The 12,801-nt window shown below is 44.1% G+C and overlaps 1 protein-coding gene across 4 annotated transcripts in view; it reads left to right on the top strand.

The window, feature by feature from the left end:
- Positions 1–3,030: 3,030 nt before the first annotated feature.
- Positions 3,031–12,801, top strand: part of Ss18 (SS18, nBAF chromatin remodeling complex subunit) — a 55,381-nt gene continuing 45,610 nt past the window's right edge. The window contains exons 1-2 of one of the 4 annotated variants that reach the window (XM_026783545.1): positions 3,031–3,278; positions 5,637–5,713. In XM_026783545.1, the coding sequence (XP_026639346.1) occupies positions 3,210–3,278; positions 5,637–5,713 (146 nt within the window). In that variant the 5' untranslated portion in view covers positions 3,031–3,209. Of the gene's footprint in view, positions 3,279–5,636; positions 5,714–12,801 lie in introns of those variants that run through there. The other 3 variants (XM_005355782.3, XM_005355780.3, XM_026783546.1) reach the window with 3 other exon arrangements.

Here is a 12,801-nt window from a genome sequence, read left to right as displayed (position 1 = left end):
TCTTGAACTCACAGAGATCCGCCTGCCTCTGCCTCCCGAGTGCTGGGATTAAAGGCGTGCGCCACCATCGCCCGGCAGAAAATATTTTTTTTTGACCGAGAATTGAGAAAAGTGGTTTGGTTTGGTTCTGACTAGAATAATGATTGTACACAAAGATGTATGCTGTTCTTTTCATTTGAAATCTCTGGAAGCCACCCCTCGGATTGACTCATCAAATGCCGCAGAGACTGTTAGCAGAAATACTTGGGAGGCTAGCCCTTGAGGGGTCTTGCTCTGAGCACAGTTTCTAAGGACTGACTTGGGTTCTTTCTGCCTTGTGGTATGTCCTAAGAACTGATGGGAGTGCAGAGGCTTAGGAGATCAGCACATTTTGTAGAGCAGATGCTCTATTAATTACAGAACATTAAGTCTTAAAGAAATTCTCCTATGCAAACACAGTTATTTCTGACATCTGCATGTACAGGATCTATTTTAAGGAGACTAAAACAATTTTAATCCCATGATTTTAGTTTCACTAAATATTGAACATATTCTAGGAAAACTTCATTTAGTCAGTCCGATGAAACATACTTAAAGGATACAAACAAATCTGCATGGAAATTAGAAAGCAAAACATTTGGAAGCCAACACGAAGTTTCATATTATACGGTGTCAGTCCTGGCTCTACTTTTTGAGTTTCACTTCTGTCTTCATCTGCTTGTGTGCACAATCAGAAATTAATTATTTACGCCGACAGCTCCCTCTCTCTGACACATTCTCCGTGTGCAAACCTTCTTCTCTCAGCTCCATGGCTTGAACTCTTTAGTGCATGCGCAGATCCAACGGGCCTGCTGTCTCTCTTGGGGAAGATGGCTACTCCAGAGCACCCTTTTCCAGCCCTCCAAGCCCTTCTATTGCTCAGGCAGACTTCCCGGATTCGTGGGTGGTTTCTGCCTTGGCTAAAGTTGAGTCTCTTCCTCACTCCCTCTCCTCTGGCGTTCACTGCCCCAGGATTTCTCCCAGAAGTACTAGTAAAGATGAGAGTGTGTGCAACACCAGTATGTCTAGGTCAGGCCCCTCCAGGCCTCAGCCTCCCTTTCTCTGAATTCTCTACTTTTCCAGGGAAAGCTAACTGACTAGGTTTTTTACCAAGGAAATCTGGAGATGAAGTAGTGTTCTCTATAGTGCACGTTTGTGTTTTTGGATGGCCCTTTTCACCAACGCTTTCCAACAGATGCACTGCAAAGGAACACACAGAAAGCACTTCAGTGTCAATCACAGCAAACACTAGGGCTCTTTTCCGCATGGGGCCTTATCCCACTGCTCCAAACACTGGAAGTCTTGTAACCTATGGTCTACAGAGTCCCCACTTCTACTGGTAAGCCATGCTTTAGAATATCTGTCCAAGTCCTCCCTGGGATGTGAAGACTTTTCAAATGTACTTGTTTTTGTTTTTTTAAATTGGAATGTAGAAATTGAGACAAGTGTTGGTTGGTATGCCTGTAGGATTTCCATGCTAGCTGTCAAGGAGGTAACAGGATGTTTTCAGATTCACTTTTCCCCTCTGAAATACTGTTCCTAATTACTAAGGTATTGTTGGTAAATCAAATGTGCCCATCCATGCCAAGCATCGGACACACAGTTACCAGTGGACAATAACTGGTTACCGTTCAGCTCTGAAGAGTATTTTCAGTTCCGTGGGATTACATGAATCCACTTGTACCATAACGCTTTTCTTAGGAAAGTGAAAGGCAACGAGTTAATTCCCAAGAAAGTTACCATTGGACCGGAGGGAGAAGGCTCCATCCTTTATTCTTAGAATGGCCTATATAACTCCTAGTGTGCGTGTGTGTTGTTTGTGTAATGTTTCAAATGCACGGAGTGGGTGGGATAAGGGAACACACATGGGGGGGGGGCAGAATAAAACTTCTCTCCTTCTGCCATGTTGGTCCTAGTCTGTATTCAGGATGTTAGGTCTGACCACAAGCACCTTTACCAGGTGAGCCATCTGAAAGCCTAATCTTCACGCTTTAGAGCTTTTTAAATATAGCGGGGCATTTCCACATTAAGTCACACGAATGCCCTGCAGTTCTGTCCTTGTTTGCTATAGTTATTGTTTTTGTTGTCCTTTTTATAGCCGCATAATATCCTTGAGAGATTCCTGTCCAGCTATTCCTTTCTACCATCCGTACTTCCAAACAGCAGGGCAGACACACTGAACGGCTGAATGAATTAAAATGACCTGTGAAATTTTTTTTTTGGAAATAACATTAAAAAGTATGTTTGTTCTTCACTTTATTAATAATTTAGGCACGAATTTTGGAGCATCACTGATGAGTAACACAGCATATTAACCCTCCTTTTTGCGATTGGGAAATCTAAGTTTCCAGAATTAATCTGCAGCAGCGTGTTCCTTTATTAATTTGCAGCTGTTGGTTTTCTCCCCCTCATACCGACTTGAAGCCTGGCAGCTTGGGCCTAATTAACAAGCACTAAGTATTTAACTGGAAAAGAGTGTGCCTTTTCATAGCTTCCCTTCAAAGGCCCTAAGTCAGATCAAGTGATCCACAAGTGTGGGAGGGGTCTGTCCCGAAGTAAACTGCGGGGCGGCGTCCTTTCAACTGTTGGGCTAGACTTTGCGAGCTCGCGAGCGACTCCAAGGTGCGCACGTGGAGAGCAGGGAGCCATTTAAACCAGCGAATCCGCGTTCTCGATGCCGACCCGGCAGTCGCTCCCGAGTCCGGGCTGTCTTTTTCCCTCTCGGCTGCGGCCCAGGCGACTCAGGGCAGCCGCCTCTTCCCCGGAGGGTCGCGGGCGCAGTTGGGGACAGTTTGGCGGGCGAGCCCCGCGTTTCCTGTGACAGCGCGGCCGGGCAGCTCCCTCCCGCGAAGGCGGGACCATTTCCTGAGCGTCCGGGCGGAGGCGGCCGGCGCGGCGCTACCATCAGCGCGCGGGCGCGGGGGTGACGCCCGACAGGGGGCAAGGACAGGCGGGCGGGCGGCCGGGCGCGGGGCCCAAGCCGCCCAGGCCTCGACGAGCTTCCTAGACGCCTTGCTGGGAGCTGCGACTCCGCGCCCAGCCGGGCTCGGCCGGCGATGCGCGCTGCCCCGGAGCCTCGTGCCCCCCTCGGCGCGCGCTGAGGTGGGCCTGCCCGGGAGGCGGGCGTCGGGCCCCCAGCTCCGCGGCCCCCGGAGCGCTCCGGACTCGCCGATCGCGGGCTCGGTGGCAACATGTCTGTGGCGTTCGCAGCCCCGAGGCAGCGGGGCAAGGGGGAGATCACGCCCGCCGCCATCCAGAAGGTGAGCTCGGGGAGGCGCCGGAGCGCGGGCCGAGACGAGGTGGCGGGGGACGGGGGTGGGGAGCGGCCCGGCGGTGGTGAGGGCGGGCGCCGGGGAGCCGGCAGAACCCTTTGGCGCCTGCTCTGCCCGCACAAAAGCGCCGGCAACCGCCGCCCGATTTCCCCGCGGGGCGCGTGTACTCGGCTGGGCGGCGCGGGGACGGGAGTGGGGCGGCCCGCGAGAGTCCGCCGTCGCCCCGCCCCGCCGGGACCCCACTCGCGGAAGCCGGAGCCCGGAGTGTTGCGCCGCAAACTCCTCGGAGTTGAGGCCCTCCCGGGAGAACTTGGGAACCTTCCGTAGAGGCTCGGGGCAGCCGAGGAGGGAGCCTGTGGGCACGGGGGTTCCTCAGAGGAGCAACCGGGATCCGATCCCCTCTGCTCCCGATAGATGCGCCTGAGCGCAGGCCGGGCGCTGGGTTTCGGGAGGGCGAGTCTTCTCGCCGGCCAACTGCGGCTGTCTGCGCCGACGGGCGGGCGGTTTGCATTAAGTCAGCGCAGGGCTGGGAGCTGCGCCCTCAGAGGACAGTGCCACCCCAGTCTCCGCTCGGGGACTGCCAACTGGGGACACAAAGGTTCTTTATTATCCTCTGAGCCTGTGTCTAGCAAGGCACTATTCTATATCTCAGCGTGGTAGACTTTGAAAAGTCGCTTGTCAAGTTTAGCAGTTTGCCCTGAGTATCTCCATCTTGTTCCCTATCCTGGAGCAAGGTTGAGAGAAAGTCAACTTGTAGTACCAATCAGGGCACCCTTGCAGACCCATGGGTTAATGGCTATCGCTTTCTGTTTACTGTCAGGGTCTTTGTAGTGTGGAGTTTATCATTTGCCCAACTGTTGCTTTATTTTCTTTGAAGAAACCCGCCTGGCAGTGCCTGGAAACGCAGTTTCTTTCTCTAGTGGTAGTCTGGTGAACAGCTTCCCTTACACACGTGCAGGAAGCATGTTTTTGGCGGAATTTGCGCTTTCCTTTTGAACTCTAGAAAAAGTCTGGTTTTTTCCTTTTTCTCAGTAGAGTTCTTTCTTATATGTTTTATTAGTTGTTTATCATGAGTGAGTGATCTAGAAGGTGCTAAGTGGTCATTTTTCAGAAATTCTCGATAAGAAGTGAGAAATGACTTAAGACTTTTTATTGTGTGTGTGTGTGTCATGTGTATGCCATGCCTGGGGATGTCAGAAGAAACACCAGATACAGCCTATTACCTCAAGTCCTTGTGTTTATTTCAGTCTGGGTAAGGACAGATCTTTTCCTTTCGTACTACAAACTGTTTGAATACTCCAAAACCAACTTTCAGCTAGTTGAAACTATAGTTACAGATAGCATAGGTGGTAATTAAATGTATTAAAAAGCAAAAACAAAACAGTGGAACTTGAAGGATGGCTCAGTGGGGTTCAAGGAGTTGTCCTCTAGTCTCACGTGCACTTTGGCACTTGGAGGTGCGCGCGTGCGTGCGTGCGCGCAGTGAGAGAGTGCGAGCTCACACTAATGCTAAATAAAAGAAACAGATATTGGAATAGGTATTAAACATAATTGATTAAATATGATATCATTCCAAATATACAAAGTAAAGTTTTTTGTGTGTTATAAGTTATAATCTATATTAACAGACGACCCCAGGAGGTTCAGTTTCCATGTAGATATGACATTTCTAGAAAAATAGATTATAAAAATCAGTTGTTGCAGAATTATCTATATGAATCATGTATAGCATATTTTATAAGTGATTTATACATTTTAACAGTAATGAAAAATTTTAACTAAGTTAATTCAATTCAATCTCATGATTTTTACTTTTTATTTATTTTTGTTTGTTTATATGTTGTCTGTCTATCTAATCAATCTATCTATCTATCTATCTATCTATCATCTATCTATCTATCTATCTATCTATCTATCTATCTATCTATCTATCTATCTATCTATCATCTATCGTTTTTTTGAGACAGGTTTCTCTGTAGCTTGGCTGTCCTGGAACTTATTCTTGTAGACTTGAGTCTTGTACTCAAGCTCACTGAGCTCCCCCTGCCTTTGCCTGCTGAGTGCTGGGATTAAAGGCTTGCATCACCACTTCCCAGCCAATTTCACAATTTTTATTTCTGTGGACTTGAATTGTAGCAGCAGGTAGACACAGTAGCAGTGACTCTCCCAGGGTGTTGTTTTTCTCGTCCACTGGATGATTTTGTAATCTGTAAGGATGGCTTTGAGGAACATTTCTGACTGAAGTGCTTCTGTAGTAAACTGTCTTTCCTCTTCAGACGTCTTAGTTTTTCATTTTACTTGATGAGCGCTAGATTAACAATAAACTTTTTCTTGTTTGTGTTTCAGATGCTGGATGAAAATAACCATCTTATTCAATGTATAATGGACTATCAGAATAAGGGGAAGGCGTCAGAGTGCTCTCAGTAAGTCCCATGAGAAGCTTTTTGTGTCCGAGCGCTGTTGTTCTTACTTTTCTGTAGAATGACAGTATTAAACTGTATTTGTGGTTGTGGCTTGAGAAAATGTTCATCTCCACAGAGGGAAATGTGTTTATTGGCCATCATTGGGAATCTTTGCTGGTTGTTTTATTGCTTTTTTTTTTTTTTTTTTTTTTTTTGAGACAGGGTTTCTCTGTGTAGCCTTGGCTGCCCTGGAACTCACTCTGTAGACCAGGCTGGCCTTGAACTAGAGATCCCTCTGCCTCTACTTTTGGAGTGCCGGGATTAAAGGTGTGCTCCACCATCTATTAGTGTGGACTTGAATTTTTGGGGACCTTTTGCGTAAATGGATTCTAACAATGTGTAGTCTGTTTTGACTGACTTCTCTTAGATAGGGTCTCATGAAGCCCAGGCTGTGGTGAAATTCCTGATCCCTGTCTCTGCCTCTCAAGTGCACATTATGGGGTGTACCAAAGACCCAGCTGTAATTGTAGGTTTTTCCTGCCCACTAGTTCCTGAATAACCACTCAGATTTAATATTAATTATGAATGTTTGCCAGATGGCTCAGGCTTTTTACTAGTTAGCTGTTACATTTAAATTAACCCATTTCTGTTAATATAAGTATTGCCATGTAGCCATGGCAATGTAGCACCCAGCTCTGATTGACTTTTCTCACATAGCACAATGTTTCCAACAGTGATCCATGCTGGCACGTGCACTAGACTTCCTCATAATGCCAAATGATCTTCCATTTGGTACTCTATCATTTGGGTTGTTTCCAGTTCTCTGTTCATGATACTGTTCTAAATTTGTATGACTTTGTTTCTTCTTGATTCTTTTACAAAAGAAAAGTACTTTATGATGGGAGTTAGGTGTCATTTTCTTTTCCTATTTCTTACTCTATATTTTAAAATAATGACTTTAAACTTGTACAGAGCCTCATCTATAGAAACTTAAAATATTAGCCTGGTAGTGGTGGCATGGGCCTTTAATCCCAGCACCCAGGAGGCAGAGGCAGGTAGATCTCTGAGTTCAAGATCAGCCTAGTCAACAGCAAGTTTTAGGATAGCCAGAATTACACAGAGAAACCCTTGTCTCAAAAAACAAGAAATAAAAGAAAAAGTAAAATTTTCACGTATGTACTGTATTTAGTTACTTCTGTGGATACTGAGATCCTAGAGACTAATTGTCATTTTCAAGGACCAAACTTTTATTTTAAAGTGGTCTGTCTGAGGTAAGTGGTAGACCCTGACAGACTCAGATGGGAAGCTGGGCATGGCCAAGAATCCCAGCACCTTCAAGGCCGAGGCAGGCGAATTGTAGAGTCCTGAGCCACACCTCAGGACAACAACAAAGCAGATCCAAAGAAGTGATGTAGAGTTGCCGATATTGTCAAGCGTCCAGAGTAGCAGTGCTCAGATGCATGTAGATACAAGCCGTATCTTCTAGTGATGCCGCAGACAAAGAGGTGGCTTGCCTGTGCTTTTCTTGGTTCATTATTTATAAAATATAAAATGCTGTCACCTTGATATATGGCTTCTATATGGCATTGAGTGTTAGCACTCCCTTTCCATCCTGAGTTGTGTGTAGTGTTTGGAGTTAGAACCAAATGTGTCCTGTCACCATGTCCAGTGACTGCTGCACTGGAGAACAGGGTTTTATTTTTTTATTTTTTTTAATTGGTTTTTCGAGACAGGGTTTCTCTGTGGCTTTGGAGCCTGTCCTGGAACTAGCTCTGTAGACCAGGCTGGTCTCGAACTTAGAGAGATCTGCCTGCCTCTGCCTCCTGAGTGCTGGGATTAAAGGCTTGCGCCACCACCGCCCGGCGAGAACAGGGTTTTAGAGGATTTCACTCTGTCATGTTTTAGGGCCATCCTTTCCTAGAGGTCTCATTGACCTGCTCTTGGGAGATAGTCCCAGCAACCAATTGATTTGCTTTACCATCTTTATTGGGCTCTTGCCCTCCAGTGATTCACTTGACCTCTGAACTCTAGGTCTCTCTTTCCTTTTATTTAAATTATTTTTAAAATAAAAATCTCTTGTTCACTATTATCAAAATTTGGCAATTACCTCTTAATTCTCATCTTATTTGCTTCTCTCTGTTTTTATGTCAATACAAAGATAGATTACGATATCCTAGTGTTTATAGAAGCAGTCTTTTTTCCTCTTTCTTGTTAAGGCAGGATCAAGTTTAGACTCTTGTTTCTGTTTGGCAAGTGCTACCCCACTGACTTGTCCAGTCCTAGACTGCAGTTCCTAAGTGGATTACTAGGTCAGAGCATGCTGACGTGCCAAACTACCCTGCCAGAAATGTCCTTGCTTTATTTCACCCCGTCCTGTGTTCACCCGCCACTGTCAGCAGTGGATATTGGCCATCTTTTACACAATTCTGTACATCTGATTGGTAAAAGATACCAGTTTTTAAACAAATGCTCCTTTGAAAGCACTTCCTGCTTAATGAAAAAGACTCAATGATAGCAATTACGATATGTCCTTTACTGAAATTCTTCAGAGGGTAACAGATTTGCCCAGTTGTTCTTTATTAATAGACATTTGAGAATCATTGCAGGCTTTTCCTAAAGTTGGCACGTATTCTTAGATAGCCCGAGTATAGAGTATGAAGTGACTAGTACAGTGTTTCCAGGTTCTTTTTGGATCCCCGTGTGGGTTATGTTTGCGTTTAGTGGGGAGAGTATACTTGTGGTGTACTTTAATCTGCTGCTGCTCCTCAGACTGCATGTGTCACGGTGTTGATGTTGCAGAATGCAGTTGTTCTGTGGACTGCTCTTCCTCTAAGACCCAGTTTGTCTCTGCACAGTGAAGTTCACACTGTGCCCTATGGCTCTGGTGTCACAGTTGTGAGGTGATGTCCTTCTGACTGCATCCTCCCTAGTTGAAGAGCAGCAGCTTGGTCAGCATGTGGTAGCTTGGATCTGCTTTCATAAGCTGGCACCTGCTGTTTTCTCCACCAGAGTTAATATTTTTTCTTTGTAGTTCATCTGATTAACACAAGGCCTTGAAACACATTGAAACAAAAGGCCTTTGCTCATTATACTCAACATGCTAGTTTTAGTATCCACTGCGATTTTTGCCTACAACGGTTGTTACTGTTGTGGTTGATGACCAGATTCAGCACTCCTCCTAGACTTACTTGGAATTCTGCTGTGAGGAAGTCATCTTTCACCCCCTTCCCTCCATTCGTTATTTCGGGTCTTGATATGTAAATGGATTTGTACATTCCTACTGTATTTGCTACTTGATACTTTGCTTTTTTTCTTGGTTTGTTCTAGATCTGACTACTGGAGCTTTTCTGTCTGGCTTCTTGACATCTCTCTCTTATTCCCTTCCTCCCTCCTCCCCTCTCCGTTCCTCCCTCACTCCCTCCCTTCTTTTCCTCATTTATTGAGACAGGGTTTCACTCTGTAGACCATGTTGGCCTCAAACTCACAGAGACCTGCCTGCTTCTGCCTCCTTATACTGGGATTAAAGACATGTGCCACCACCACCGTGCCTTGCTCTGTAATTTTTTAATCATTTTATTTTCCTGTACTATGAAATGTTTTAGTCTTACCTTGTATTTCTTTTTGTACAAATCTGGAAGCGTCCATTTCTCTTAAGACCAGATTGGTGGTTGTTTAGTTTGTTTAAATATATAGGCTGAAATGTAGAAACCAAATTGTTTTTATCAGATTGTATTGTTTTCTAATGACTTTCACATTTTGTATTTTGTATGACCATTTTCATTTATATATTTTGTTTCTTCAATAGATTTTGTCAGTATATATTTGAAATTTTATTTTTAAAAAGCAGTGGGCCTATTTCTGTGGTTTTGTTGTGGATGATCTTCAGTTTTGAGATCACCCTGAAACCAGGCAAGGAGACACTTACCGGGGTGACTTTTTTCACCTAAGACATTTAGGGATCTGGTAGAACAGAAGGGTTTTAGGAAGTAGGACAGGTTTCGTTTTTCATGTATGACCAATGATACGGATAGCGAGATGTTCCCAGCGAGAACCAGCTTTTCCAACCTGAGTCAATTGTGGTTGATATTGTTTTGTTTATATTAGAAGCTTTGTATCTATGTGTGTATGTAGGTAGATAGATCCACTGCTTTTTAAAAATAAAATTTCAAATACATACAGACAGAATTTATTGAAGAGACAAAATATATAAATCCCCTTCTCTCTGTACATGGGGATAGGCTATTATAGAAATTTCTTGTCTCCATTTGATGCAACCGAGGCTTAGATTGATTTAAGGTAGAAACTTCAATTTTGCCTTTTCTAATGATTTTATAACTCCTACCTTTGATCAAGGGGGATTTGCTATGTCACTTAGAATTTCCCTGAATTCTAGGGTTTGGAGTTTTATGTTTTTCAAGTTCATGTATTTTTTTCTCAATTTCATACCTGTATATAATGTACTCTGAGATATTCTCCCCTGCTATGCTCTCTTATCTGTCTACCAAACCCTTCTTCCCAGCAAGTCCCTCTACTTTCATGTCTTTATGTGTATGTGTGTGTGGTCCTTCTATTTCAGTCTCAGTAGGCTTGATCAGCACACCTGAGCTGTGCCTGCTCTGATGGGTCCTTCCTTTTGACTGTTCGTTGGTATTCATTCTTTCTCAGGTTGTCAGTGTAGTTTGTGACTAAAGAGAAACATCTCCTTCTAGCAACACCAACAACTCCTGTCCTCCTGGTGGAAGTAAAGAAAATGTAGAGAAGCATTAGTAAACCCAACTATCTGGGAATTGGTAGTCCAACTTTGTTTAAATGTAGCCTTTGACTACAACTTCTTAGATTAAAAGTAGCTTACTTCCATCATGGTGAGAGAGGATCTCCTGAGGCCACACCCTCTCCAGGGCTATAGGCTGTTAGTGGTACTGGGGAACCTAGGCTGGGAAGAGCTGAGTTCTGTTCCTCAGTGGGGTAACAGTGGGAAGTTGCCCCCCCTTTTTAAAATTTTTTTTTATGATTTATTTAACTTTATTTTGTGCCTTGGGGTGAAGGTGTCAGATTGCCCAGGAACTGGATTTACAGACACTTATGAGCTGCCATGTGGATGCTGGGAATTGAACCCTGGTCCTCTGGAAGAGCAGTCAGTGCTCTCAACCACTAAGCCATCTCTCCAGCTCTGGGAAGTAAATAACCCCCCAGCCCTGCTCTTGCAGGCAGGCCTGATTAATGCCATGGATCTCCCCCAACCCTACTGTGAAAGAAAACATGAACTTGGAAACAATAAAGACCCCCATCACACACACAGAAGAAGACTGGGTGGCTTATATCTGTAATCCCGTCACACAGAAGGCTGAGGCAGGAGGATTGCCATGAGTTCAAGGCCAGCCTGGATCATTTAATGAGGCCCTGTCTCAAAGAAAGTAAACCAAGCAAACCCTTACTGTGTTCTAGTCATGGACAGCATATGCCTTATAAATAAGTGAGAAAACAAATACATTTAAAACACAACAAGGAGCTCATCCTTGTCAGACAGACTCCGGGTGGTGATTCTCTGTTGGATATGGCTCCGGCCGGCAGCATCAGTAAACATACTGGGCACAGGCATGGTTCTTCATGTTTGCTAACACATGTTTGAGACATTGCTTTTATGTTTGAATATTTCTAGATCAGTCCAGATTTTGCTTTAATCAGCAGCCTCTTTTTGGTATTTTAGGATGGGTGCAGCTTATTTCAGAAATGAGTATTTGTCAACATTTAATGAAATTTTAGTTTAAATTACTGCTTACCAAGGTAATTTTTATTCTGTAAACTATAACATCATCCCACAAATGTGCTGCATTAAACTTATTTTTACATTAAGTCTAAGCTTTTCAGATTAGTTTTTAATTAATCAAATTTAGAACTGGTAATTTTGTCTTATGCAAGGTAATGTGTTGTGGCTTTTGATGGGGTCTTTGGAAGCTGAGCTCTCTTTTAATCGTGACCATTCGCATCTGTAAGTATGTGTCAGACTTGTTAGGACCATACGGTCATCAAACGTAAGATTTTGATGCCTCTCGTAACTTGGGCTGCCTGTCAGCAGTTGCCATCGTCAACCGTAAGATGTTGACTATGTTTGATACTCTCCCGTTAGCTTGTGTTTACAAGGTACAGTTACATTTAAACACAGGGACCCCATAAACGGCACTGTCGGCCAGTTTTGTCACTGTGTAAACATTAAGGGTGCCCTGCAATGGTGTGGTGCTGCAGAGCAGTGTTGTGGGTGCCAAGTGCACCCGCTCTGTCCTTGATTCAGTATAGAACAGCAGACTAAAATTCTCAGGAAAATGTTTTCATTTTTGTTTTATATGCTGAGTTCAGATTCTGTGTTTTTGTTGATTTTTAAATACTATTTTGGATGACTTAACATACAAACTCAGAAGAGAATGCAGAAAAAAGAGAAATGAGCAAGTTTTTGTTAATAATTTTTTGAGACTTGCTTTGTCTTAGAATAAATGCTTTGATAAATATTATTTTTCTTACTGTGCTTTTGCTCCAGTGTTCCCTTTATCCTGTTGATTGGAATCTGCCTGTCGTCTCAGCAAGTTGGAGATTAAAGCAAGCAGAATTACTAATCCAGACATATCTGTCCCAAAATGAGACTGTTGAGTTTAAGGCCAGTCTGATCTATACACTCAGTCTGGGGCCAGCCGGGACTATAAAATCGAGACCTTGTCTCATGAAACAAAACACAACAACAGAAAACTTGCTTGCGCCCACCTTCCTATGTTAGGAAAAGGACTCGCAGGCAGTTCTGTGCATCGGAATGGGGTTTGTGGTGCTGTGATTGATGTTAGTATCCTCGTGGTGGCATGGAGGGTGTCTTGTTTGGGGGTTGATATTGAAGGTTCATGTTTGCAAGTGACTGTTAAATGGTTTTGACAAAAGTATATGTGCGTCGACGTGAGGCAGAGTGATAGATAGTGCGTGCTTTAAGATGCTAATTGGAAATCTGGAAGAGAGCTGTAAAGCGTTCCCTCTCCCCCATTCTGAAACTTTTCTGTAAATTTAAAATCACTTCAAATTAATTAAAAGTTGCTTGGCGGTGGTGGCGCACGCCTTTAATCCCTGCACTC

Source organism: Microtus ochrogaster, chromosome 18 (assembly GCF_000317375.1).
Source record: "Microtus ochrogaster isolate Prairie Vole_2 chromosome 18, MicOch1.0, whole genome shotgun sequence".
Classification (NCBI taxonomy): Eukaryota; Metazoa; Chordata; class Mammalia; order Rodentia; family Cricetidae; genus Microtus; species Microtus ochrogaster.
This window is presented reverse-complemented; position numbering and strand designations above follow the sequence as displayed.